The sequence below is a fragment of the Callithrix jacchus genome, chromosome 15, assembly GCF_049354715.1.
Source record: "Callithrix jacchus isolate 240 chromosome 15, calJac240_pri, whole genome shotgun sequence".
Taxonomy (NCBI): domain Eukaryota; kingdom Metazoa; phylum Chordata; class Mammalia; order Primates; family Cebidae; genus Callithrix; species Callithrix jacchus.
Genome location: NC_133516.1, coordinates 14,903,689 through 14,930,341, shown reverse-complemented (window position 1 = coordinate 14,930,341; position 26,653 = coordinate 14,903,689). Strand labels below are relative to the sequence as shown.

The window sequence follows — 26,653 nt, the reverse complement described above, 5'->3', positions numbered from 1 at the left end:
TGGGGGCTTGGTACTTTGAAAAGGAGAGTGGTCCTCAAATGCACTTCAGTTGTATTTCCCCCCAGAATCAAAATTCATCTGCAACAATTTCAACATCATTTATTCAACACTTATCCCTTGGAGCTCTAAAAGACAAAAAAAAAAAAAAAAAAAAAAAGGCTGGCTTTTGCCATCACCAAGGCTCCTCTCCTGAGTGAGATTCCAGGTCAACGGCTCTCAGACACCATCATCTCTGTCCTTGCTCAGGTGCCTCTGTCATCACATGTGGGATAGTGGGGGATCCTCCCTTCTCAGAAGTGGACAATCTCTCACCCTTAAAAAGTATCAGTTACTAGCCGGGCATGGTGATGCATGCCTGTAATCCCAGCTACTTGGGAGGCTGAGGCAGGAGAATCTCTTGAACCCGGGAGGCAGAGGTTGCAGTGAGCCGAAATCACGCCACTGCACTCCAGCCTGGCAACAGAGCCAGACTCCGTCTCAAAAAAAAAAAAAAAAGTATCAGTTACTATCAGTTACTAGTTCTTAACACACCCCCCAATACACAAGACCAATGCACCTGTTTATTTACTTATTTAGAGACCGGTTCTTACTCTGTCACCCAGGCTGGAATGCAGTCCTATAATCACAGCTCACTGCAGCCTCAACTTCCCAGGCTCAGGTGATTCCCAACCTCAGCCTCCCAAGTAGCTGGGACCACAGGACTGTGGCCTGGCTATTTTTTTTTTTTTCCAGAGACAGGGTGTCACCATGTTGCCCAGGCTAGTCTTAAAATCCTGGGCTCAAGCAATCCACCCGCTTCAGCCTTCCCCAAAGTCCTGGGATTACAGGTGTGAGCCACTGTGCCTGGCCACTCTTTTCTTGTAATGATAGAGTCAATTAACGATTTACTCATTTAATCAATCAACACTTATTGATTACTTATTAGGTAGCAGGCACTGGGATAAAGATGAGTGTAAGTCACTCACAGTAAGAAAGAAAACTAGCAAGTAATATGATTACAATATGATATAGAAAATGCTAAGCCAGAGATATAGAAATGTCCTATGGGGTCCTTCTGCCTCCTTCTCTTTCCACATTCCTACCCTTCACAGGCCCTGCCTCCAGCTTCCTGCCCCACCCATTCTCCCAGCAGATTCTCTGGATTTTAGCCAGAGCTACATGGGGAGATGGCCTCACTGGGCCTGGCATGACTCAACCCCAGCCACACACTGGAAGGAGCCTTTGGAGAGTGGACCACTGTGATAAGAAAACGCACAGGAGCCATACGCAGTGGTTCACACCTGTAATCCCAACACTTTGGGAGGCCGAGGCGGGAGGATCAACTGAGGTTGGGAGTTCAAGACCAGCCTGGCCAACATGGAGAAACCATGTCTCTACTAAAAATACAAAATTAGCTGGGAATGGTGGCACATGCCTATAATCCCAGCTACTCGGGAGGCTGAGGCAGGAGAATAGCTTGAACCCGGGTTACACTGAGCCGAGATCCTGCCATTGCACTCCAGCCTGGGCAACAAGAGTGAAACTCCGTTTCAAAAAAAGAAAAAAGAAAACACATAGGAATGAAGCGAAGTCCACAAACATGCCACCAGTGCTGGTGCTCAAGAAACGTTTGTGGAATGGATAAGTGAAGGGTAGAGGGATTAATAGATGAATATTTGAATGATGGCTCAACAGGCGACTTCATGAATGACTCAGAGAAGAAACTTCCAATCTTGAAGCCAAACCAAATTCTAGCATTTCCAGTGCTGGTGCTTGTTCATTGAACACCGCGTTCCCCAGAAAATTCTCTACAAAGATGTTCGTTTTTTAAAATTAAAATGACTTAAAAGTTCACTGGGAATTTTGCGATGCAGTTGAGAAAACTGGAGTTGCCCAGGGGAATTTCAGCGCTGGGGGTTGAAATCACTCACCTGGGAGATAGAAGCACGAAGTCCCCAGGCCAGAGTCCTTTGAGGGGACTTGGCTCTCCAGGAGACAGAGAGCTACAGAAGGTTATTTAAACTTGAGGCTTCTCATTTTACCAAACAGGTGTACCACCCTTGTCACTAACTAGCAAGTTAAACGTGAATCAAACTACTGTGTCCCATCACCAGTGCTGTGCTTCCTACTGAAGAGAGGACTGCAGGAAATCCTTTGGTGTTACAAACAGTTGCATGCCAGTGTTCTGTCGCTGCGAATGTGCTGTAAAGAGGAAAAGGGTCAGAGAGGAAAGAGGCTGTGTGCTTGGTTCAGAGGCCTATCTGAACAGCTGCTTTTCTACAGGTCTTTGAAAGCTCCCTGGTTCTCTGACATAAACTGGCTGAAGCTTTTGACTTTGGGATTTAGTCGGTGGGTGAGCTTGACATCTTGGTCGGGCTTCATCTGATAGAAAAGACACATATTGGCTACTTCTTTTCCTGCAAGGTATTCCAGCTTCTCGTAAGCTTCCGGGGTAATCTTTTAAGAACAAATAAAAAGACAGAAAATGTTATTGTCCATACTTAAAATAGTTTGAAATGACATTATTCACCTTAATGGTGATATAGGTCCATAATTCTTTTTTTTTTTTTTTTTTTTTTGTGATGGAGTCTCACTCTTTCACTCAGGCTGGAGTGGAATGGCATGATCTCAGCTCACTGCAACCTCTGCCTCCCAGGTTCAAGCAATTTTCTCTGCCTCAACCTCCCAAGTAGCTGGGATTACAGGCACCCGCCACCACGCCTGGCTAATTTTTGTATTTTTAGTAGAGATGGGGTGTCACCATGTTGGCCAGGCTGGTCTCAAGCTCCTGACCTCAGGTGATCCACCCGCCTCTGCCTCCCAAGGTGCTGGGGTTACAGGTGTGAGCCACCGTGCCCAACCAAGTCCACAATTCTCTAGCCTAACTCCAAAATCCAAGAGACTCTAAAGCTTTTTTTTCCCCATAAGCCATTTGGCAGCAAACTGATCTTTTTGAACTAATTTGGTGGCAAACCTGACCTAACTATGTGAAGCTATTTATGCTCTTTGATTATACCATTTAGTGGAAACATTCAAATATTTTCCTGCAGAGATACAGGTGTGTTTGATTAAGGTTCCTGCTCCAGCCCCTGCTTGTGATGTTATATAATATACGTAGACAATAACCTATCTAAAAGCTGAAAGATTCTGAAAGCTGAATTGTTTCTGGCCTCAAGCCTTTTGGATAAGGTACTACAGATCCAGGCTTCGTGTGTACACCTCCTCTGTGTTTTTGTCTATACATCCTCTTGGTATTCCCTCACCAGCTCTCTGAAACCGTCCACCCACCTGGCCCTCCAGGCAGCGTCAAGATCCCCCCTCTTGGCCAGCGCAGTGGCTCACGCCTGTAATCCCAACACATTGAGAGGCCAAAAAGGGCAGATTACGAGGTCAGATTGAGACCAGCATGGCCAACATAGTGAAACCCCATCTATACTAAAAAAAAAAAAAAATACAAGCAAATTAGCTGGGCGTGGTGGCACACGCCTGTAATCCCAGCTACTTGGGAGGCTGAGGCAGGAGAATCACTTGAACCCGGGAGGCGGAGGTTGCAGTGAGCAGAGATCATGCCATTGCACTCCAGCCTGGGTGACAGAGGGAGACTGTCTCAAAAAGAAAAAGAAAAGATCCGCCTTCTCTGGCACCAGGCTCTCCTCACCTGGCTGACGGCCCATCCATCCTCGCTGCCCTTCTGGGTTAGAGGTCTGTATTTTACCTTCAATTATTGCCCCAGCCTTTGCCAAGGCCAGGCCCAAGCAGAAATGGAACCCATCCCACACTAACTGAGCTGCCTTCTGTCACCTTCCATAAAATCCACTCCTTGAACCCTTTCTTTTTGAGACGGAGTTTCGCTCTTGTTACCCAGGCTGGAGTGCAATGGCGCAATCTCAGCTCACCGCAACCTCCGCCTCCTGGGTTCAGGCAATTCTGCCTTAGCCGCCTGAGTAGCTGGGATTACAGGCACACACCACCATGCCCAGCTAATTTTTTTTTTTTTTTTTTTTGTATTTTTAGTAGAGATGGGGTTTCACCATGTTAACCGGGATGATCTCAATCTCTGGACCTCGTGATCCACCCGCCTTGGCCCCCCAAAGTGCTGGGATTACAGGCGTGAGCCACCGCGCCCGGCCTCCTTGAACCCGTTCTAACACTAACTGGATCTATAATTCCCCTTGTTGAATTAGCAAAACTCATTTCTATCAGATCTAGTATAATCTGTCTTTAGCCCTCAGAGATAAACTCTGACATTGCAATTCTACGTGGCCTTTAAAAAAACGTGACAGGCTGGGCACAGTGGCTCACACTTATAATCCTAGCACTTCGGAAGGCCGAGCTGGGTGGATCACCTGAGGTCAGGAGTTCAAGACCAGCCTGGCCATCATGGTGAAACCTCTTTATAAAAAAAAAAAAAAAGTGACAGACACAAACAACTCAGGTAAAACAATGGTTGTCACACATCATTCCTAACAATGAGAAAATTAAAAACAACCAATAAGGCCAACAATTGAGAAATGATAAAATTAATTGTGGTACATCTACCGTCAGAACATAATGTGGTGTAATGTTTTTAAAGAAGTTTAACAAAACAGAAAAACGCTCACAACATTAACTGAAAAGGCCAGAAACAAAATGGTACATTTAGTGTTACTTTAATTGTATTAAATATACGCATATGTATATATAATCCAATTTAGTAATTGTATTAACGTATATGTGTATATATATAATACAATTACCGAGTTATATAATTGTATGATAGAATTACTACGTTGAATGATACATATACATGCTTATATGTACTGGAAAAAGACAAGCAAACCTGTCAAATCTTAACAGTAGCTATCTCTGTGAGACTGAACTGTGTGTGATTTGTATCTTCTTTTTGACAATTTTCTGTTTTCTTCTATAAGCATTCGCTATTTTTGAAATCAGAAAAACAGTGAAAACTTGAAGTGAGTTTGGAACTAGAAGTCCATGTGAGAAGCATAGACGATTCTTCCATGAGTGTCCCCTCGAGTCACTCTTTCATCCCTAACTTTGATACCAAATGTGCTTTAGTAGAATAAGGGAATCTTTTCTGCAGCTTTTTGAAGGAAAGAGATCTGTTCTGCTGTGTCTCACTTTCTGAGAAAACCATCTTCCTTTGGGGGTTAGACAGTGGGAGGAAGTCAGACCGTGTGGGCTGGAGTGCCACCTTGTGGCCAGATGCACCCTTTCCCAGAATTGTCAGACCCTTTTACAGACGTTCCAGCCTCTGATGCCCTAGAGCTTTTGGTGGCCAGAGAAGCTTCAGCTGCATTATAAAACAATTTGTGTACCCAGAAGAGTCAGGGACCAAGTATGTGACTAATAGATGCTTGGAAGGCTCTGAGCAATTCAGAACAATGTCTACCGCATCCTCCGAGAATCAATACACACACTCATCCCCTATGCCCACAGTCTCTCTTTCTCTCCTTCCTTACAGAGTTCAAACCCACAGGACAAAATGAATGTATGACCCAAATGCAAATGGCCTGGGGGAGGGCTCACTGAGAAGTAAATATGCACCCGGGTACCAGGGACCTTGCAGATCCTCTTGTGAGTCCATCTTTGAGTGGGTGGTTACCTTCTTGGGTTTAGGAATAACTTAATCTCTCCGAGAAATGTGTGTGTGGCTTCAGTGAGATAACCAGATGTGGTTTCGTGGCTGGATTGACTCCTACAGTGGTTTTCAGGAAGCAAAAAGGATACCTTGCTTCCTCACAACTTCAGTATCTGAGGTTGAATTGGAAATCTAGGACCCTCTAGAATCATTGGACCAAGAGCTGCTCATCCAAACAAGAACCAACCTTCTATCCCCAACTCTAGGAAACATTCTAGAACATATGTTTTTAAGAGCTAGATGTAAATATTGTAGGCTCTGAAGGCCATAAGGTCTCTGGTGCAACTCGTCAACTCTGTCATCGTACCCTGAAAACAGCCTGTTTCCTTTTCCTTTCCACTTACCAGTACCTGCTTGAGTCGTGCTCAAAATCACCAGTTCTCCCTCTTCTGTAAACGTTTCTCCTGTGTCTGCCAGCCACAATTTCTTGGAGAAAATAACTTACCCCCAAGCCCAAGAAGGCAGCCACCCACACAAGGCCATTCCTGCATGATTTATAGCATGATCGGTTGTGGAGGGATTACAAAGCCCCAGACCCGGTGCCAAGCACCTGCTGTACAGATCTCATTTCATCCTTGCAATGATCCCTCAAAGGGGGTATTACAACTTTTTTGGAACACATGAAGAAACCGAGGCTGGGAGGGGTTAAGTAAATTACCAAGGATAGGGCAGAGCTAGAATTTGCCTACTTCCCATACTGCCTCTGGTTTGTCGTGTTTATTCAGAATTAGCCAGGCCAGCCTTCTTGGTGCCCCCGTACCTATACACAGTCATGTTTCCTCAAGGACCAGCTCAAGCCCATGTCTTCCATGAAACCTTTTTCCACCGTTTTCTGATCATCTAGAGCACAGATAGTCTGAACACCATAATTAAGCACCTATAGTGTCACATCTTGTAATGATTACAAGATGTAACAATCATAGTGACTTTATGGGCATCAAAGTTTTCACTCCAACCTTGCTGCAAAGCCCTTAAAGTGGCACTGGGTTCATAATAGATACTTGATACATCTGCTCTGTGCCAGTCACTATGATAAGCTCTTTAAATATATTATGTGTAATTTTCACAAGAACACCTGAAGCAGATACTACCATTCCCCGCTTTGCAACTGAGGAGGCTGAGGCTCAGTGAAGCTCGGTGCCCTGCTCCACAGCAGCTGGCTCTGGCCGACTGAAGTGGTCAGCAGTAAGGGCCTATGAGAGGAGCTGGGACGGTATATGTGAAAGGCTGCATTTCAGTCTTCACTTTCTAAATTCTTTCCACTCAAAAGTAATTTCACTTTTATAAGCCAAATAACCCTAAGTCAAAGAAATAAAGCCGTATGGGAGAGATTCCATTGCACCCATCGACGAAGATAGATTTATGGAACCAGAGTCCTTCTCGGTTTCTTCTGAAAGTCTAAGTTCAATCCTGCCTAAATCCACAGAAAGTCTACCAGAATGTACAAGTCAGTGGAATGTTAACCAAGGTGGCCTCTTGTGATCACATGGATGTCCCCTAAGAACTCACCTTTGCGTCTCGGACTTCTTTCCCCAAAACCTTGGACAGAACATCAGCATATTGCTGTATGGTTAGTTTTTCTGCACTGAGGCCCACAGCCTTGCCTAAAAATTCCTCTGGAGAATTAAAAATGCTAGAGACAGCTGCGCCGACATCAGCAACAGAGATACCATCCATCGGTACATCCCCCATTGGTAGTGCTAGTTAAAAAAAAAAAATAGAAAAAGATAAATAGTTAATTATATCACATCCTTGGTAGGTCCCACCAACCCAAATTAATCAACCACTTAAATGAAAGGTATAGGAAGGCAATGTAAAACCCAGTGGCCACAATCCATATACAGATACAAGGTTTCATTTGAGAAATTACAGCCCAGGTGCAGTGGCTCACACTTGTAATCCCAGCACTTTGGGAGGCTGAGGCAGGTGAATCACCTGAGGTCATGAGTTCAAGACCACCCCAGCCAACATGGAGAAACCCCATCTCTACTAAAAATACAAAAAGTAGCTGGGTGTGATGGTGTACACCTGTAATCCCAGCTACTCCAGTGGCTGAGGCAGGAGAATCGCTTGAACCCAGAGGCGGAAGTTGCAGTGAGCCAAGATTGTGCTACTGCACTCCAGCCTGGGCAACAGAGAAAGACTTCATCTCAAAAAAAAAAAAAAAAAACAAGAGGGGGAAATTACTTTAGCACCTTGATACTGATTTAAAAGAAGAACCATGTATTTACTAAATATTTTTCTTTTTTTTCTTTTTTTTTTTTTTTGAGACGGAGTTTCGCTCTTGTTACCCAGGCTGGAGTGCAATGGCGCAATCTCGGCTCACCGCAACCTCCGCCCCCTGGGTTCAGGCAATTCTCCTGCCTCAGCCTCCTGAGTAGCTGGGATTACAGGCACGCGCCACCATGCCCAGCTAATTTTTTGTAATTTTTAGTAGAGACGGGGTTTCACCATGTTGACCAGGATGGTCTCGATCTCTTGACCTCGTGATCCACCCGCCTCGGCCTCCCAAAGTGCTGGGATTACAGGCTTGAGCCACCGCGCCCGGCCTTACTAAATATTTTCTATGTGTAGAGTATAATTAAATGTATCTCCAGGCAAAACTTCTGCTGAATTCTAGACTCACGTGTCCCACTACTTACTCAAATTCTTACCGACTGTTCAGTAGACATATTTAACTCAACAGGCCCTGAACTGAACTACACCCTCAACCTGCTTCCATACAGTCTCCTACTTCAGCTAATGGCGACCCTCTCATTCTGGTTTCTCAGGTCACAAATCTTGCAGTCAGCCTTGATGCTTCTCTCACATCCCACGTCCTGTTTTTTTCTTTTGAAACACATATGCATGATATGTACAAAATCTGGCCGCTTACTATCATCTTCAATGCTACCACCCTGCTCTAAGCCCCCATCATCTGTAACTTGGATTATTGCAAAATTTGTTTCCTTGTTTCCACTCTTGCCCTTTCATGGTCTCTTTTCAACATAAAAATCAGAATTATCCTGTAAAAAAGCCAGCTCAGGCTAATGTTACGTCTGCTCAGAAGCTTCTTTTTTTTTTTTTTTTTTTTTTTTTTTTGCTTTTTTGAGACAGAGTCTCACTGTGTCGCCCAGGCTGGAGTGCAGTAGTGCGATCCCGGCTCACTGCAACCTCCACCTCCCGGGTTCAAGTGATTCTCCTGCCTCAGCCTCCTGAGTAGCTGGGACTACAGGCGTCCGCCACCATGTCCAGCTAATTCTTGTGCCTTTAGTAGAGACGGGGTTTCATCATGTTGGCCAGGCTGGTCTCAAACTCCTGACCTCAAGTGATTCGCCTGCCATGGCCTCCCAAAGTGCCTGGAGTATAGGCATGAGCCACCACTCCCAGTCCTGTCTGATCAGAACCTTCTGCCAGCTCTCTGTGACTCTCAGAGGAAAAGCCAGTGGTTTACAAAGCTTATACAACGAGACCCTCAGTTAGTTCTGACCTCACCTCCCACTTCCCTCCCCTCCCTCATTCTATTTCAGCCACGCCGGCTATTTCCTCTTCTTGAAATGTTCCTCTCCTAAATACTCACAAAGCTCACTACCTGCCTTGTCAGAAAGTGCTCAAAGAGATCCACCCAATCATCTCGTTCACATCTCATGCACCACACTCCAACTGCACTCCCTTCTGGCAACAGAAACCAAGACTCAAAAAAAGAAAAAGCCATCTTGTCCGATTTTCCCATCAAACATGAGGAAACTGCCAGGCGTGGTGGCTCACACCTGTAATCCCAGCATTTTGGGAGGCCGAGGTGGCTAGTTTCCTTGAGTTCAGGAGTTTGAGACTAGCCTGGCCAACAGGGTGAAACCCCATATCGACTAAAAAAGGCAAAAATTAGCGAGGCATGGTGTTGGGCACATGCAATCGTAGCCACTCGAAAGGCTAGGCATGAGAATCATTTGAACCCAGGCTGCGGAGGTTGCTGTGAGCCAAGATGGCACCACTGCACTCCAGCCTGTGTGACAGAGCGAGACTCCATCTCAAATAATAAAAATAAAAAGTAACCTGAGGAAACGAAGGCTGGAGGTCACGTAGCTAACTCCAGTACTTACATTAAGGAGCGTCAGTATAGTAAGATTGGAAATGCAACCCTTTGTGTTTCTGATCCCAGATCTAGTTCTCTGCCCTGGAAGAGCAGCTTAGTGTAATCGCCCCGAGTGTCATCCCTCTTAGCACTTCACACGGCGCTAAACACACAGAAGGCACTCAAATGATGGGTGTCCACCCCAAAGGGGCAAGAAGGGAAAGAGGGTGGGCGGTGAGTGGAGAGGAGGGCAACCAACGTCTGGTGAGCTTTCACTTCGTTTTACCCAGGATGTAGTAATCTCCATCAGAGGCTTTCTCAGGCTTCCACGCCGTGAGAAAGTTTTCAAAGTAGGCCGCCACGCGGACACTGGTCATGGGGATGCCAAGAGACCAGAAGTACTCCTCCGCCTCGCCCTTGCCATCGAAGTGTGGCACCTCCAGCTTGCCACCAGTCAGCCGCTTGACGTTCTCCAGGCCGCTGTACACCACGTGCTTCAGACCTAGGCGTTTGGCGGTGTCTGCCACCAGCTTACCCTGAGAGTCAAAAGTAAATCCTCATAGACCACTGTATTTGTATTTGCACATAGACAAATATTAAGAGCAGGATCTCCTCCACCCACCCCACTGCCCCCCTTTTTTATTTTAGACAGAGTCTAGCAATCTCTGCTCACTGCAACTTCCGCCTCCCGGATTCAAATGATTCCCCTGCCTCAGCCTCCGGAGTAGCTGGGGTTACAAGTGTGTGCCTGCTAGGTTTTTTTGTATTTTTTAGTAGAGATAGGGTTTCACCATGTTGGCTAGGCTGGTCTTGAACTTCTGATCTCAAGTAATCTGCCCGCCTGGGACTCCAAAAGTGCTGGGATTACAAGTGTGAGCCAGGGCGCTGGGACCACCCTCCCATTTTCTTATTACCCTTATCCCTGTGGAGAGGACGCTCTCCCAGTCTCAAAATATGTTCAGTTTATCTTATGAGAAGCCACCACACCAGCACTGGTGAGTAGAGGATCCACTCCAAAACCCCCAAGCCCTCAGCCTGCTCCCACGGGGGCTGTAAGTGGGACACCTGAAGTGGGGGAGTAGCAGAATTAGGGAGGGGGCAGAGGAGAAAGGAACCCCAGGTACCTCCTGAAGCTAAGAAGCAACCTGATGGGAACTGGCCAGGAAGACATGGCCTTTTCCTATGGTATCTCAGTGTCTTTGTGGTCAACTGTGAGCGCATTTATCTATTTTCTATAACTGTGTCTAGTAATGGACTATATCTACACACCATTTGGATATAGAGGGCATAATGGAGGCGTGCGCGCGCGCGCACACACACACACACACACACACACACATACAAGTATATATATTCTCTTTTTGTGTCTGTTTTCAGATCCAAATTTTCCAAAGCACTTTCGTCTGTCTCTTCTTTTTTCCTTTATTTTTGCTGTTTCTTTCTTACTTTTTCTTAAAAAAAAACCTTGTGCAGCAGGCAGAGAAGACATAATTAACCTGGGTTAGCAGCAGAGAGGTGCCTTGCACTCCTGTTTCCTAGTAAGTGAATATCAGAATTGGAATTCAGAGCTCCTAAAATAGACCCTTTCAGAGTCTATCACGAAAACATGGGCTATGAGTGGTATAATTGATTCAAGAGACAGTCCTGCAACAGTTTGATCCTGCTTTCAATTTTTTGAATTGTGCTATTTCTTTTCTTTCTTTTTTGAGATGGAGTTTCGCTCTTGTTACCCAGGCTGGAGTGCAATGGCGCGATCTCGGCTCACTGCAACCTCCGCCTCCTGGTTTCAGGCAATTCTCCTGCCTCAGCCTCCTGAGTAGCTGGGATTACAGGCACATGCCACCATGCCCAGCTAATTTTTTGTATTTTTAGTAGAGATGGGGTTTCACTATGTTGACCAGGACGGTCTCGATCTCTTGACCTTGTAATCCACCCACCTCAGCCTCCCAAAGTGCTGGGATTACGGGCTTTGTGCCATTTCTTAAGTGGCTAAAACCATCCATTACATTTTTAAAATCAAATCTTCATTTTTTCCCAAATTTATACATATGCATAGTTTAAATTTTCAAACAGTACTGTCATGGATTGGGAGGGAATGAATCTTACAATGAAAAAGAGATTCCCGCTGGGTGCAGTGGCTCATGCCTGTAATCCCAGCATTTTGGGAAGCCGAGGTAGGCAGATCACCTAAGATTGGGAGTTTGAGACCAGCCTGACTAACATGGAGAAACCCCATCTCTACTAAAAACACAAAATTAGCCAGGCATGGTGTCATAGGCCTGTAATCCCAGCTACTTGGGAGGCTGAGGCTAGAGAATCGCTTGAATCCAGGAGGTGGAGGTTGCAGTGAACCTTGATCGCGCCATTGCACCGCTCCAGCCAGGGCAACAAGAGTGAAACTGCGTTTCAAAAAAAAAAAAAGAATCCCCAAGAGGCTGACGTAGGAGGATCACTTGAGCCCAGGAGTTGAGGACCAGCATGGGCAACATAATGAGACCCTGTCTCTAAAATAAAATAAAATGAGTTGCCTGTGCCTCTGTGCTGATCACCATTCTCCAGAAGGAACACTTTAATTTCATTTAGCTATTTATTTTTGTAAACATGTTTATACAACTGATTCTCAATTTTTTCAGTCTGAAATGTCATCTGCTAAATTCCTACTATGAAAGATGAGGATTTAATGATCTCTCTCTCGTTCGCTTGCGCTCTCAGCTCTCTTACTCGCTCACGTTGTCCACCACCACCACACATACACACAATTCCCTTTTATATTCGCCCAGTCATTGTTTTTGGCCAGATCAATATTCAGTGCCCACACACAGCTGAAGCTGAGTCATGTGCTATGGTTACATTTACTTTTTCTACAAACTTTCCTTTTCCCTGCATTTAATTTATTGTGGGTTTATTGGCTTGTTTATTTCTTTTTCTGAATACCCATTCCCAAATTACCTATCTGAAGTGTGATGTACTCATTACATCTTTATTCTCTCCTTTCACTCTCAGACGAACCTCAAATTTTGGGGTACACTTGCTACCACCCCCCATGCCATCTACAGACAAATGGTGAGAAGTGGAAGACCTAATGACTAGCTTCGTTAAACGATCACTCTAGAATATTCAAGGTCTTAAAAAGATACCTTTAACAAGTACTTAAAGTACATGTTTTTCATAAATGCCAAAAGAATGTAGGACATATATTTGCCCTGATTGAAGGCCTGTCCCCTTCTAGGAAGGAAAGAAGCAGCTGGGGAGGATAAGAGGAAAGGGCTCAAAGGGAGAAAAGAAACAAATTGGTTTCTACCTGTTGCGCTTCCTTCTCTTTGTTCAAAGTTTCCCAGAAGTTGGTCACCAAGAAGGCCCCATAGGCACCTTTTAAGGCATCATCCACGGATGCTTTATCATCCAGGTCACCTTTCACCACCTCAGCTCCAAGGTCGCGGAGCGCCAGGGCATCTGACTTAGTCACATCCCTGGTCACTGCTCTCACGGCAAATTTTTTGCTCTCCAAAATTGCCCTGGCCACAGAGCCACCTTGAGCTCCTGCGGGGTCAAGGGAAGAAGAAACACGGGAAGGGTGAGGAAGAATGTTCACTGAAAGAAGCTGATCAGAAATCCCACGATGCAGAGTAGAGCTGCTGCAGTGCCTCCTTCAGCGGGTGCTAAATGGCACTTCACATATCCGCATGGCTTTCAAACTAAGTTCTTCACGGCCTCTTCAGAGGCATTTTTGCAGAGGGTATGGGAAGAGACAAGTGGGAGAGGCTTGAGGCAACAAGAAGAGCAAGTGAGCAGGGTGTCAAAATCAGGGATGCCCACAGTCCTCCAGATTCAACAAGAGCAATTATTCTACTTTTACCTGGTTATAGATCTGATATTCGGCTTATTTAGACAGTTTGACAAAAGAAGTTCCTGGTCTCTCTCTCTCTCTCTCTCTCTCTCTCTCTCTCTCTCTCTCTCTCTCTCTCTCTCTCTGTATATATATATATATATATATATATATATATATATATATATGTATGTATGTATTTCGCAAAATGCAGGTGGGTTGAACATTTTACCGTATTAAACCTAAACACACTGAAGTACCTTCTATTGAGTATAATTTGTGCTTTTGGCAGGGGGTTGCAGGGTGCTGGAATAGGTGGGGTGGGTCATGGTCCTTGAGAAGGATTCTTACAGGGCAGTTTCTATTATTGCCCTGGGACCATGTTCTTGAATGACTTTTACATGCTGTGCCATGCCCTGGGGACGTGGTGGTAAACAATACGGGCTTGAACATGCTGGATATAAGATATACTTTATGAAAGACATCATTTACGTATTGGATTATGGCCTAAAGAGTTCAAGGACTTACTCCAGATCATATAATGGTTAAGTAAGGATTTCAGGATTCAAACTGAACATGGCACCTGCCTGCACAGAGCTTGCAGACTAGCAGGGGAGATCATTAGAGAGCAATTATAGTACAGTGTGATATGTGCTCTTAGGGGAGCGGGGGAGGGGGCTGAGGGAATGCAGGCTCCAGAGGAGAACATAAGTGGAGCATCTAACCCAGACTAGAGGAGGCTTCCTGAAGGAAGTGGTAACAGGTGAGCCCTGAAGAACGGGCAAGAATTGGGAGAAGAGAGGCCTGCGGAGTGTGTTGCATGCAAAGTGGATTGCAAGTGCTTTATTCCAGAGGTGAGAGAGAGGGCAGTGAATTCAGAGAACTGAAATGAATCTGAGTGGTGAACTGTGGGCCAATGTCAAACATGAGGCTAGAGAAGCCAAATAGGCCCAGAGGGCTGCGCTTGTTCTGGGAGCGTGAGGTTTTATGAAGTTGAGTGGTATGTTCAGAATCACATACTAGGAAAAGCACTCTGGTTAGTGGAAAGCATGGAATAGGATAGAGAGACCACAGACAAGGGTACAATTAGTGAGCTTTAAAATAATCTAGGTGAAGATGATAATGACCTGTGCTAGAAGTATGATAAGCTAGAAGGGGTTATTAGGGTAGAGAGAAGTATGAAAATTTAAGATATACTCGGAAAACCAAACACTACATGTTCTCATTCATAAGTGGGAGTTGAACAATGAGAACACATGGACACAGGGAGGGAAACATCACACACCTGTCAGGGGGCGGGGGTCTAGGGAAGGGATAGCATTAGGAGAAATACCTAATGTAGATGACAGAGTGATGGATGCAGCAAACTACCATGACATGTGTATACCTATGTAACAAACCTGCACGTTCTACACATGTACCCCAGAACTTAAAGTATAATCAAAAATACTCAGAACATTAAAGGATATATTTTTAAAGAGTAAAATTATAATTTATACACACATAAAACGAATGTGTCTGCTGGGCGCAGTGGCTCACGCCTGCAATCTCAGCACTTTGGGAGGCCAAGGCAGGAGGATTACTTGAGATCAGGAATTCAAGACCAACCTGGCCAACATGGTAAAACCCCGTTTCTACTAAAAATACAAAAATTAGCCAGACATGGTGGTGTGTGCCTATAATCCCAGCTAGGGAGGCTGAGGTGGGAGGATCACTTGAATCCGGGAGAAGGAGGTTGCAGAGAGCTGAGATCATGCCACTGCACTCTAGGCTAGGCAACAGAGTGAGACTCCATCTAAAAAACAAAAAAGAATGTGTCAAAATTTTTTTGTTTAACTTGTTAATTAATGAAGGAACCAGTACAATGTTATAAGAAAAATTCAAATCACACACAATCAGAAATGCCAAAATGCTAAAATGAATGTACAATTATGGACACAACCAGTCAGTATCCACTGGGCAATCATCAACTGTGCTCCACCAGACACAATTCATTTGCATTTCCATGGACAAGAATCAGTTGCATTATTATCTATTTGCCACAACGTATAGAGTTATAACTATCTTTAAAACAAGGAAAGGCTCACAAAAAACGAGGATGGTGCCCTGGGCAAGGATACCCAGCAATCTTTTTTTCCCATTTCAAAGTCTTTCACAGTGTTCCTTGAAAAGATGATATCAACAGGATTTTGTTGATTAATCAGATGTGGTGATGATGAACAGGGAGGATTGAGAAAGAAAAGTCAAGTGCAATTATTTATTCAAAGAGGTTGAGGGGGCATTGAGCCCAGGTGTGGATGTTGGAACACAAGGGTACAATTAGATGGTTTTGGAGGCAAGGGAGATTGAGATGTGGGTCAGGGAAGGGATGCATGGAGAAATACAGGGTGGAGACTGAAAACTAGAGGGGCTTACATCGCTGGCAGTAATGAAGGAGAACAGGAAGGTGATGCGAGGTGGTATCAGCTGGCTTCAAGGTTTGAAAAATTAATCAGATTTGAAAGATGATTCTGTTTAAGGGTAGAACATGGAGGGAAGGCAAATGAAGTATGGAAAAAGCTTCTAAGAGGGAGAGAATCTGAGAGAGATTTAGAAGACAGAATTAACGAAGTGGCCACTCCTAACAATCTTCTCCACTGCCTGCCCAGGCTCTGGATGCTTAGTTGGCAATTCAGTTTAATGAGACTAACTCAAGTTTAAGGAGCTCCTGACCTTCTCTTCCTCCCCATATTTCAGTGCATCTCACTATTCTTTCAGTTCCTTAAGCCATACAATTTCAGAGTCATTTTCAACTCCTCCCTTCTTACCCCTGATATCTGGTCCATCAACAAACCCTGCCATCTATACTTCTTTTTTTTTAATTGAGACAGAGTCTCACTCTGTTGCCCAGTCTAGAGTACAGTGATGTGATCTCGGCTCACCACAACCTCCACCTCCCAGGTTCAAGCTATTGTCCCGCCTCAGCCTCCCAGGTAGCTGGGATTACAGGTGCTCACCGCCATGCCCAGGTAATTTTTGTATTTTTAGTAGAGATGGGATTCCGCTCTGTTGGCCAGGCTGGTCTCGAACTCCTGACCTTGTGATCTGCCTGCCTTGGCCTCCCAAAGTGCTGGGACCACAGGCATGAGCCACTGACCTGGCCTCTACTTTTAAAACCACTGCAGGATCTGACCACTCTTCACAACCTCACTGCTACCACCCTGGTCTAAGCTACTATCATTTTCCCTATTTTATGACAACAGCCCCTAACAGGTCTCCCTGCTTCAGCCCATACCCCCTATAGTCCCTTCACAAAGCATAAGTTAAAATGATCCTTTTAACACCAAAGTTATGTCATTCCTCTGCTCAAAACCCTTCAGTGCCTGGCATGGTGTGGACATCCTGCAGTCCCCGCTACGTAGGAGGCTGAGGCGGAAAGATGACTCGAGCTCGGGAGTTTGAGGCTATGCACTATGATGCCTCCCGTGAGAGTCACTGCACTCCAGCCTGGGCGGCACAGTGAGACTGTGTCGCTAAACACACACACACACAAACCAAAAAAAGAAACCCTTCGATCACTTTTCTGTTTCAGGAAAAGCCAGCATCTTGGCCATCACCTTAATGCTTAATCACAGTCATCCCCCTACCCATTGCCTCTTCTTTTCCATTTAATATCATACTTGACTGTTGATTTTTGAGAATTTATTTTACTCTGCTTCCTGCTTTAGCCCATGACTTCCTCCAGACAAATTACTGTTCTCATAGAGCTTATATTCTAGTTTGGAAAGACCAGCAGAAATAGAAAAAATCCAGTAGCCAGACATGGGCAGGGTGGAAGCGGAGTTGTAATTTCAAATATAGAGGCCTGGAAAGTCCTCATGGAGAAGGTAACATCTAGGCAGAGACCTGAATGACATGAGGGAGAAAGTAGTGGGGAACTGTATTAGTCCGTTCTCATGCTGCTGTGAAGAAATACCCAACACTGGGTAATTTATAAAGAAAAGAAGTTTAATTGACTCGGTTCCACGTGGCTAGGGAGGTCTCAGGAAACTTACGATCATGGCGGGAGACACCTCTGGGCGGCAGCAGAGAGAATGAGTGCCCAGTGAAGGGGGAAGCCCCTTGTAAAACCACCAGATCTCATGAGAACTAACTCACTAATGATACAAACACAAGACAGAGAAATACTGGGTAGAAGAGGGTTTCAGGCAAAGGCTCTACCCTCGAGCCTGGCTACCCACTGCCCTAAGTAAGAATAGGCATTCCTGTTTTTGCACCCAAAAAGCTGCCTTTGGCATGCCATGCCCCCTGTCCTGCACCCATATAAACCCTGAATCCCAGACTCCAGAAGCAGACAAGGAGATGAGGAGATGATCAGACAGCAGAGTGGCATAGCAGAGGAGAGAACAGAAGGAACATCAGAAGTTGGCTGGGGATGTTCAGAGAATCGGCCACAGGACAGCCAGGCTCCAGGGGAAGATCACATTACTACTCCATCCCCTGTCTAGCTCCCCATCCAGCCCAGAGAGCCACCACTCAGCACTCAAAAACCCCTGCATGCATCCTTCATGTGTGACCCAATTCTTCTGGGATGCTGGATGAGAGCTCAGGATACAGAAGGATGTCACACTAGCCCCCTTCTTCTGAAAAGAGGCAGAGGGTTCACTGAGCTAGTTAACCCTTAAGCCATGTGCAGATGGCAAGGCTGAAAGAACACACTGTAACGCACGCACACTTGGGCTTTGGAAGTTACAGACACTCAACCCTTGATGCTGCCATGGGACCAGAGCCCAAAAGCACTTGCCCCAGTTCTGCACCTGCCTGTTTGCATGCTTCCCCTCCCTTAAAGGGTTTGAGCTTGCAGTGGCAGAACAGGGAGCCACACCCCTGTTGCACATCATGTGGCGGTGGCGGGGGGGGGCCAGGGAACTCTTCCATGTCACTATTACGAGAACAGGATGGGGAAAACCGCCCCCAACATTCAACTATCTCCACCTGGTCACTCCTACAACATGTGAGGATTATGGGAACTACAATTCAGCATGAGATTTGGGTGGGGACACAGCCAAACCATATCAGGAACTGACAGAGACCGTTCTAGGTTAAAGAGGCAGCCAATACAAAGACTCTGGGGTGGGAGTGTTTTGGAGAAACAGTAAGAAAGCCAGGGTAAGGAAGCGGAATGAGAGGAGAGGGGCAGGAAGAGAGGTCTGACGAGGCATTCCCAAGGCCCTGTGGCAGGGCATTGGCAGGACTGTGCATTTTACTCGGAGCGCCAGGGGTCTGGGAGTTTTCAGAGGGTTTTGAGCAGAGGTGTGACACAATCTGACAGTTTCCAATGGATCCTTGAAAGGCTGAAATGAGAATAGACTGAAAGAGAATCACCTGATTTGATTTACATTTCAAAAAGATGGCTCTGACTGTTGAGGAACAAGCTGTAAGGGAGACAGGAGTGCAACCTCCCCACGCACTCCATCCTTGCAGAACCCCTGGAAGAACCCACAGGCCTCTCACACTGGTACCTTTTGCTTATTAGGAAGTGGAGAAAAGACTTTGGAGTATAGCTTATGTGGAAATGAAACTTATACCAACAAGTGTGCCCCATGATTGGGAAAGAGAGATGATGTCAGTGTCCTTGTCCTGCTGAGATCAAGTTATAAATCAAGTTAAATCATGCTGCCCCTTTACCACATCAAAAACTAAAGCAATAAGATACTTTAAAATTTTTGTCCCTAAAAATTAAAGATGTTTTTACCTGTTGCTCCAAACACTGTAATGACTTCCTTGCTGGCCATGTTACTGGGAAAAGAGAGGGTTGGTGGAGTAGAGGAACTTTCCTTGAAGGAGTGACAGCAGCTGAAATGCTATGTTTCTTCTCAAGGGAGAGTTTTAAACCCACTCTAATTACCGTATCAGTTATAGTGCCCCTCCTTTTTCCTGTTACCACTAGCCTGCTCATTCACTATGACACTGCAATTTTCTTTTTCTTTTCTTTTTTTTTTTTTTTTTTGCTGAGATGGAGTTTTGCTCTTGTTGCCCAGGCTGGAGTGCAATGTCACGTTCTCAGCTCACTACAACCTCCGCCCCCGCAGTATCAAACCATTCTCCTGTCTCGGCCTTTCAAGTAGCTGGGATTATAGGCATGTGCCACCATGCCTGGCTAATTTTTTTGTATTTTTAGTAGAGATGGGATTTCACCATGTTGGCCAGGCTAGTCTTGAACTCCTGACCTCAGGTGGTCGGCCTGCCTTGTCCTCCCAAAGTGCTGGGATTATATGCATGAGCCACCATGCCTGGCCAACACTGCTATTTTCTTTTTCTTTCTTTTTTATTTTTGGAACAGAGTTTCACTCTTGTTACCCAGGCTGGAGTGGTGCAATCTTGGCTCACCACAACCTCCACCTCGTGGATTCAAGCAATTCTCCTGCCTCAGCCTCACAGTAGCTGGGATTACAGGTGTTAGAAGTAAAAGGCTTGGTGCCTCAAAGTGAAACCAGCATTTCGGCAAAAGTTTTCTCAGTAAGGCAATTTACTTCTATAGAAGGGTGCATCATATGGATGGAGCAATGGTGAGAGCACACCTGGACAAGGGAGGGGAATGGGTTGTTACTTTTAATGCAGGGTCCCTACCTTTGTGTTACTTTCCTATGGGCTGGGGTCAGACCACACAATCTAAACTGACCCAACTGACTCTTGGTGAATATTTTCCCAAATAAGGAAGGGAAGAGGGATGTGCGAGTCACAATGGTGGAACATGCAGTTTCGAAGGATGGAATAGGTGCAGAGTGGTTAACCAAGGGAACAGATGTGGGTTATTGATTAGAGCTGACAGGCATGCTGTTTACAGTAACTAGAGGCAAGGAGGCATGGAGAAGAAGAAAGTTGAGTTTAAGAAAAAAGAACAAGGGAGTTAACAGGCTGAACCTTTGAAGAGAAATTTAGAGAAATTCTCTGTATCTTGCAATTACCCCCTTTTAAGTTTTTTATAATCCTTCTTTTTTAAAAAATCTGTTTAACAAGTTTTGCCTTTGCTGTTTGACTTGATCCTTTAAAAGGAAACGTTTACTTGAATGAATAGGGTGGAGAGCTAAGGGAAATTTCAGTAAGTGCTGTTTTTATAGGTTTCTGTATTAGTCCACGGACACAACACCCAACAAGAATGAGTATACCTACTACGTCTGCAAGAAAAGTATGAATTGAGGCTATGATTTCTTTTTATTTACCAAACTACCTTTTTAGTCATTTTGAATATGGGTCATTGATTTTAGAATATTTAGTCAATTTATTGGATAAAGTGATAAGTCCTTGTAAGGCCTTTGTTACGCTTCCACTGGGGACAGTATTGTTTGGGATAAAGGTACAACATTGAGTGGTTTGTTTTTGGGTTTTTTTTTTTTTTTTTTTTTTACAGAGTCTCACTCTATCGCCCAGGCTGGAGTGCAATGGCGTGATCTTGGCTCACTGCAACCTCCGCCTCCCAGGTTCAAGCAATTCTCTGCCTCAGCCTCCCAAGTAACTGGGATTACAGGCTCCCAGCACCACACCAGGCTAATTTTGTATTTTTAGTAGAGACAGAGTTTCACTATCTTGGCCAGACTGGTCTTAACTCCTAACCTCATGATCCACCTGCCTCGACCTCCCAAAGTGCTGGGATTACAGGCGTGAGCCACCATGCCTGGCCACAACATTGAGTTTCAATTATAACATAAACTTCACCTTTTTTTACTAATATTATGTTGAGGGCCATTTTGTTTTTCTAAGCTATTTGGCTAGTAGGCCCTAATTGGTCAGCTATTTCTTTGATAGCATTTCTGGTGTAATTAACAAACTGCTGTTGATTATAATAGATGTAATTTATTTAATTTACACTTTTATTAGTGGTTAGCTATGGAAATACTGATTTAAATTCTGTAGCTATTTGGACCCAGGCTTTGAATTTATTAGGTTACACCCCCATGGGACTCCAGTTGTGTTTAAATAAACTTGGGAGTTATAAGATCCATAAGGGGCTTCTCTTATTTTACAGTGTTGTGTTTGTTTTCTCCCTCTGGTTGATGAAATGCCAGGGTGAAAGGGATAGCCAATTGACAAGAGCACGAGTGCCACTCCAGTTACTTGGCAGAGTGTCCAATAGGAGTTCAGCACAATATCACCATACATCGGCTCAAGGATGGATAAGGGCGGACTGATGGGGAAATTTCTGGAAGGGCCTAAGCTCACTGCATCCTGTGAAGTTTCCAAAGAACGTTAAGTTTTTCCTTTGTTATGAGAGACACGAAGTGAAATTGACTTTGGGAAACAGAAGCCGGATGGCCCTCAGGGGCTGACCCTCAGGGTGTTGGACTTTGGGATAGAGCAGAGAGAGAGCGTGGCATGATTTATTGCCCTAAGCTGTAGAATCTTGGAAGAGAGCTACCACGTAGCCCATGCCTGGTCGACTGGAGGACCATTTGAGTGGAAAGGGGACAATTTGGGCCTCTGGCTGACCGTGCACACAGCATAACAGTTGCTTTTGTTTAACATGCGGATGGAATATTTGATCCGTTTTAACCAGGCATCTGTATCTGGAAATTTTGTTTTAACCGTTGGAATTTGTCTTAATTATTTCTTCTCACAATATTTACTTTGGCATTGTCATTGGGCAGGGTAGAAGGTTTAGACAGAGAGGGAGAAGGGGACAATAAAATGCATTTCAAAGAAGCCTATAGGGCTGTCGCTATTGTCCTCTGCTCCTAAGCTGTAAAAGCGCTCTAAAGCGGGTGTAGGGTTGGCAGAGGTCGGAGTTTTAATGGAAATAATTGCTGAGTTACAATGGTGAGACTGATAATTAGAGGGTGTGGTTCCATTGGTAAAGTGGAGGTAAGATTTTAGGTCAGTAGAGCCATCTGGGGAGGTCCAGCCCCAGTCTCTGGTAGTGCAGATGACATCTGCTCGTTGAGAACATCACTCCTAACTAGGGGTGTCCCGGTACCCCCGCCGTGAGCAAGGGTGCAAGGTCAGTGGCTTCTCTGGAGAGGCAGAGGTATTTTTCTAAAGTAGAGATGTGTCTTTGCCATTGTAAGTCTTCAGAAGGTATATAACAAGGCAAGCATCAAAGATAATGATTGCGGTTGAGTCTGACCTAGTTACATTGACAACAAGTTGGCCAGCAATAGAATGAGAAAAGAAAAAAGAGTGATAGCATAGATAGAATAGAGAGTTAAACTTTTCTTAACTTTAGATTTTGGGGGGCTCCTTGGGGTAATGGCCCATGACTGTGGATGTGGCGGTGCTTTCTTGACTTAGGTGTGATGGGTCCATCTTGCTGTCTGGATTGTGGTTTCAGCGGTTAGAAGCACCAGGTAAGGTCCTTTCCAGGCCAGTTCAAGTTTTTCTTCTCTCCAGCCTTTAATACACTGGGAACTCCAGGGGCAGCACTTATGCTAGAAGACCTTTGATTTTAAGAGAAGAGAAAGTGAAGATAGGCCAACGTAGTTTATACACAGCATTATTTGTATTGACAAGAACTGCAGATAACCTAAGTATCAACCATTAGGGGATTAGTTAAATAAATTGTGGCAGAGCCATAAGACAGAGCGATATAGTTCTCCATTAACAAAAACAAACCAACAAAAAAAGATATAGATCTCCATTTAAAGTTATATTTTGCAGGAATTTTTATAATGTGGGACATGCTCTCAATGCAAAGTTATATGGAATCAGTGAAATAGGAGTTTTAAAAAATTATTTACATGGATAATGAAGGTAAGGAAGTCCTCAGTAATGTTTTCCTTTTCATGAAAAGCAGCCCCAACCTCATTTTCTTCTTTAACAAAGAGTAGCCTGTAAAGTCCCGCTGCAGACATAGACAAGCAAGCTGGAAGCTTGCATGGGTGAATGATGGCAGTTGTGCCAATAGGAAAAGGCTACTGGGACTAAGCATGATCAAAATGGTGGCTCTATCTTCCCTTCTCTTTGCCAGCCACGTGTACAGTAGGGAGCAGACAAGATGGCGCTGGCCCAGTGGAAAGCCCATTTGTATAATAAGATTAGGGTGGGGTGACCAGCCTTCCCCATACGCTATGTAAATGTCACATCTGGTCAAACCAATCCATGGGCCCTACATAAATCAAACACCACCTCCACAAGCCTACATCTAAAATCTGCTGCAGTCCACCACAGGCCAGCTTTTCCATTTCAGACGCCCCTCTGTCTTATAAGAGAGAGTGAGCTGCTGTCCTTTCTCTTTCTTTTGCCTATTAAACCTCTGCTCCTAAACTCACACTTTGAGTGTGCCATGTCTTTAATCTTCTTGGTGCGAGACAACATACCCCGGGTATTTACCCCAGACAGTGAAGCAGCTTCATCAGCAGTATAGAGATCTTCATATATAATGTGATTCAAAGATGTAAAGGAAAAAAAAATCTATACATGCACTCACATACACATGCACAGGCATGTGTACACCCACACATATAACCTGAGAGTAATTGAGTGATTTCATGCAATACCTTGGGGTAGAGCCAAAGGACTGGGTGGCATGACATGACATTGTCACACCTTGATTACAGTGTGATATGATGAAATGCACATTTTAAAAGTTGACTGAAAAAAAATCGAAAGTCTATAAGGGCATAACCATATTACTTATGGTACCCAAAAGTTGGAAGCAACCCAGACATCCAATTCTAAGGAGTAGAATGGTAAAGTGTGGCGTAGTCATACAATGACATACCATACAGCAAAAAGAACAAATGAACTTCAGCAACACGCAACAACCTGGAAGAACCTCACAAATATAATATTGAGCAAAAAAAGTAAAGGAGTGTCTAGCACATGACTCAATTTCTATAAAATCAACCACAGGAAAGACTAATCCATGGTACAGACATCAGAATAATGCATATTTTGGTGGAAAGTGACTGAAAGACACTTAATGGGAGCTTCAGAATGACTAGTAACATTCTATTTCTTAATCTAAATGTGTGCATTCATTTTGTAAAAATTTATCCAGCTTTACAGTTAAGATGTATACAATTCTCTATAAGTATCTTCAACTTCAGTAAAAAGTTTATTTTTGAAATAATCTTTAAGGAAAAATGAGAAGTGTAAGTGACTCAACAAGAAAAACTAAAATGAACGAGCACCGATCTATGAACTGGAACACTGGGAGTAAGAAACTGGCTTTTTACCTAGGCTAATCTCTACCAGGACAGACCCACCAAACTTACAGGCCACTAAAGAGCACCGTGTGCTCACGGGGTGTCTGTCGTCAATGATTCCCCTGGCCTTTTTTTCGACACTTTGTTGAGCTGAGGTCAAGGTTTTAGCTAGGGTCCCTCTGATGAAAGAAGTCTGCTTTTGGGGTCTATCCAATAAAGAAAATGAGCAGGATTCTTGTCTCCTGACATTCAGCTGTATAATCTTTTGCCTATGTTTACTCTTACTTCCAAGTGTAATTAGCTCAACCCAGTCTACTCTCAACTACAAGGTCATATAGCATAAGGATTAAAGCTTCAGAACACGACAGTCCTGGGTTTAGTGTTTAGCCACAAATTCTGCCAACTACTAGCTGTGACCTTTGGGAAGTTTTACTATTCTTCCCAACTTCAATGTCCTCATCTATAAAATGGGGATAATAATGGTATCTACCTCATATAGTTGTAGTAAGGATTACATAAAATTAAACCACTTAATCTATGTGGTACATCCTTTTTTTTTTGGAGACAGGGTCTCACTCTGTCACCCAGACTGGAGTGCAATGGTATAATTTCGGCTCACTGCAACCTCCACCTCCTGGGCTAAAAGTGATTCTTCTGCCTCAGCCTCCCGAGTAACTGGGATTACAGGCACTCACCATCATGCCCAGCTAATTTTTGTATTTTTACTAGAGACAGGGTTTCACCATGTTGATGAGGCTGGTCTCGAACTCCTAGCCTTGTGATCCCATTTTAGGGGCCTCCTAAAGTGCTGGGATTACAGGTGTGAGCCACCCTGCCCGGCCCTATGTGGCATATTCAAGAGAAATTAACTATTGTTATTTCTCAACATGTTTTTTCACTATCAGCTCAGTTTCCTGGCCCAACCAGCCTCACACTATCTTCTCCCACCTCCTGCCTAAAATGGTAGTGCTCAGAAAACAATTCACTTATAAAGAGAAATAAAGCCAGGTGTGGCAGCTTTCACCGGTGACCCCAGCACTTTGGGAGGCTCAGGCGGGCAGATCAATTGAGCCCAGGAGTTCAAGACCAGCCTGGACAACATGACAAAATCCCGTCTCTACAAAAAAAATACAGTAAAATTAGCCAGGTATGGTGGTGTGCACCTACACTGCCAATGAAACAGGAGAGTTTCCTGATTTCCCCTTGCAGGACGTGCGACAGGGGTGCAACTCGCCTGTTTGGTCACCTTGCAGCTCAAGCTCCTACTGGCAGCATGCAAACGGGCAGGCGCAGAGGCCAGGGCAAGTGTTTTTGGCTCTCCGCCCCACAGTAGTGCCTAGGGGTGGGTGCCTGCAACCCCAGTGTTATCAAGTTCTTTCAGCTTTGCTGTCTGCAGACAGCTTGAGTGTTAATCAGCTCTTATCACAAAGGCAGAAGGCCAGTGTGACAGCCTTCCATAACCCAAGCTCTTGCCCAGTGACCCAGCAGGATCAAATCACATACAGGCTTGAACGATGAGTGCAAGGTTTTGTTTGTTTGTTTGAGATGGAGTCTCACTCTGTCACCCAGGCTGGAGGGCAGTGGCTCAATCTTGGCTCACTTCAACCTCCACCACCCAGTTCAATCGATTCTCCTGCCTCAGCCTCCCAAGTAGCTGAGATTACAGCAAGATTGCTTGCCACCAAGCCTGGCTAATTTTTGTATTTTTAGTAAAGACAGGGTTTCACCATATTGGCCAGGCTGGTCTCAAGCTCCTGACCTCAGGTGATCCACCCACCTTGGCCTTCCAAAATGCTGTGATTATAGGTGTGAGCCACTGTGCCCAGCCGAGTGCAAGGTTTTCTTGAATGGTGGAGGTGGCTCTCAGCAAGATGAGTGGGAAACTGAAAGGCAGATAGAGTGGGAGGGTGATTTTCCTCAGGGTCGGGCCATCTGGCAGCCAGCCTCTTCTCCAACTGCCCCTGGTCAAACTCCCCTTGGCATCCAGACGTCCTTCCTCTTCTCCCTCTCTCTGTCACATTGTCTTGCTGTCACTG

General features: G+C 44.8%; 1 protein-coding gene across 1 annotated transcript; it reads right to left on the bottom strand.

Annotated features, from left to right (window-relative positions):
• Positions 1–890: 890 nt before the first annotated feature.
• On the bottom strand, positions 891–19,341 carry LOC100410874 (nmrA-like family domain-containing protein 1). Its single transcript, XM_002757979.6, has 5 exons — positions 19,232–19,341; positions 12,973–13,211; positions 9,958–10,207; positions 7,130–7,320; positions 891–2,436 (listed from the first exon to the last, which is right to left on the bottom strand). The coding sequence occupies exons 1-5, from the start codon at positions 19,269–19,271 to the stop codon at positions 2,257–2,259; spliced, it is 900 nt and encodes a 299-aa protein (XP_002758025.2). The 5' UTR covers positions 19,272–19,341; the 3' UTR covers positions 891–2,256.
• Between the last annotated feature and the right edge of the window lie 7,312 nt (positions 19,342–26,653).

Excerpts from the sequence above, each read along its gene's own strand:
- LOC100410874 (XM_002757979.6), bottom strand. The coding sequence starts at position 19,271 with ATGGCCAGCAAGGAAGTCATTACAGTGTTTGGAGCAACAG. Across the intron at positions 13,212-19,231 it reads TACAGTGTTTGGAGCAACAG|GAGCTCAAGGTGGCTCTGTG; the intron begins GTAAAAACATCT and ends TTGACCCCGCAG. Across the intron at positions 10,208-12,972 it reads AAGAGAAGGAAGCGCAACAG|GGTAAGCTGGTGGCAGACAC; the intron begins GTAGAAACCAAT and ends TTTGACTCTCAG.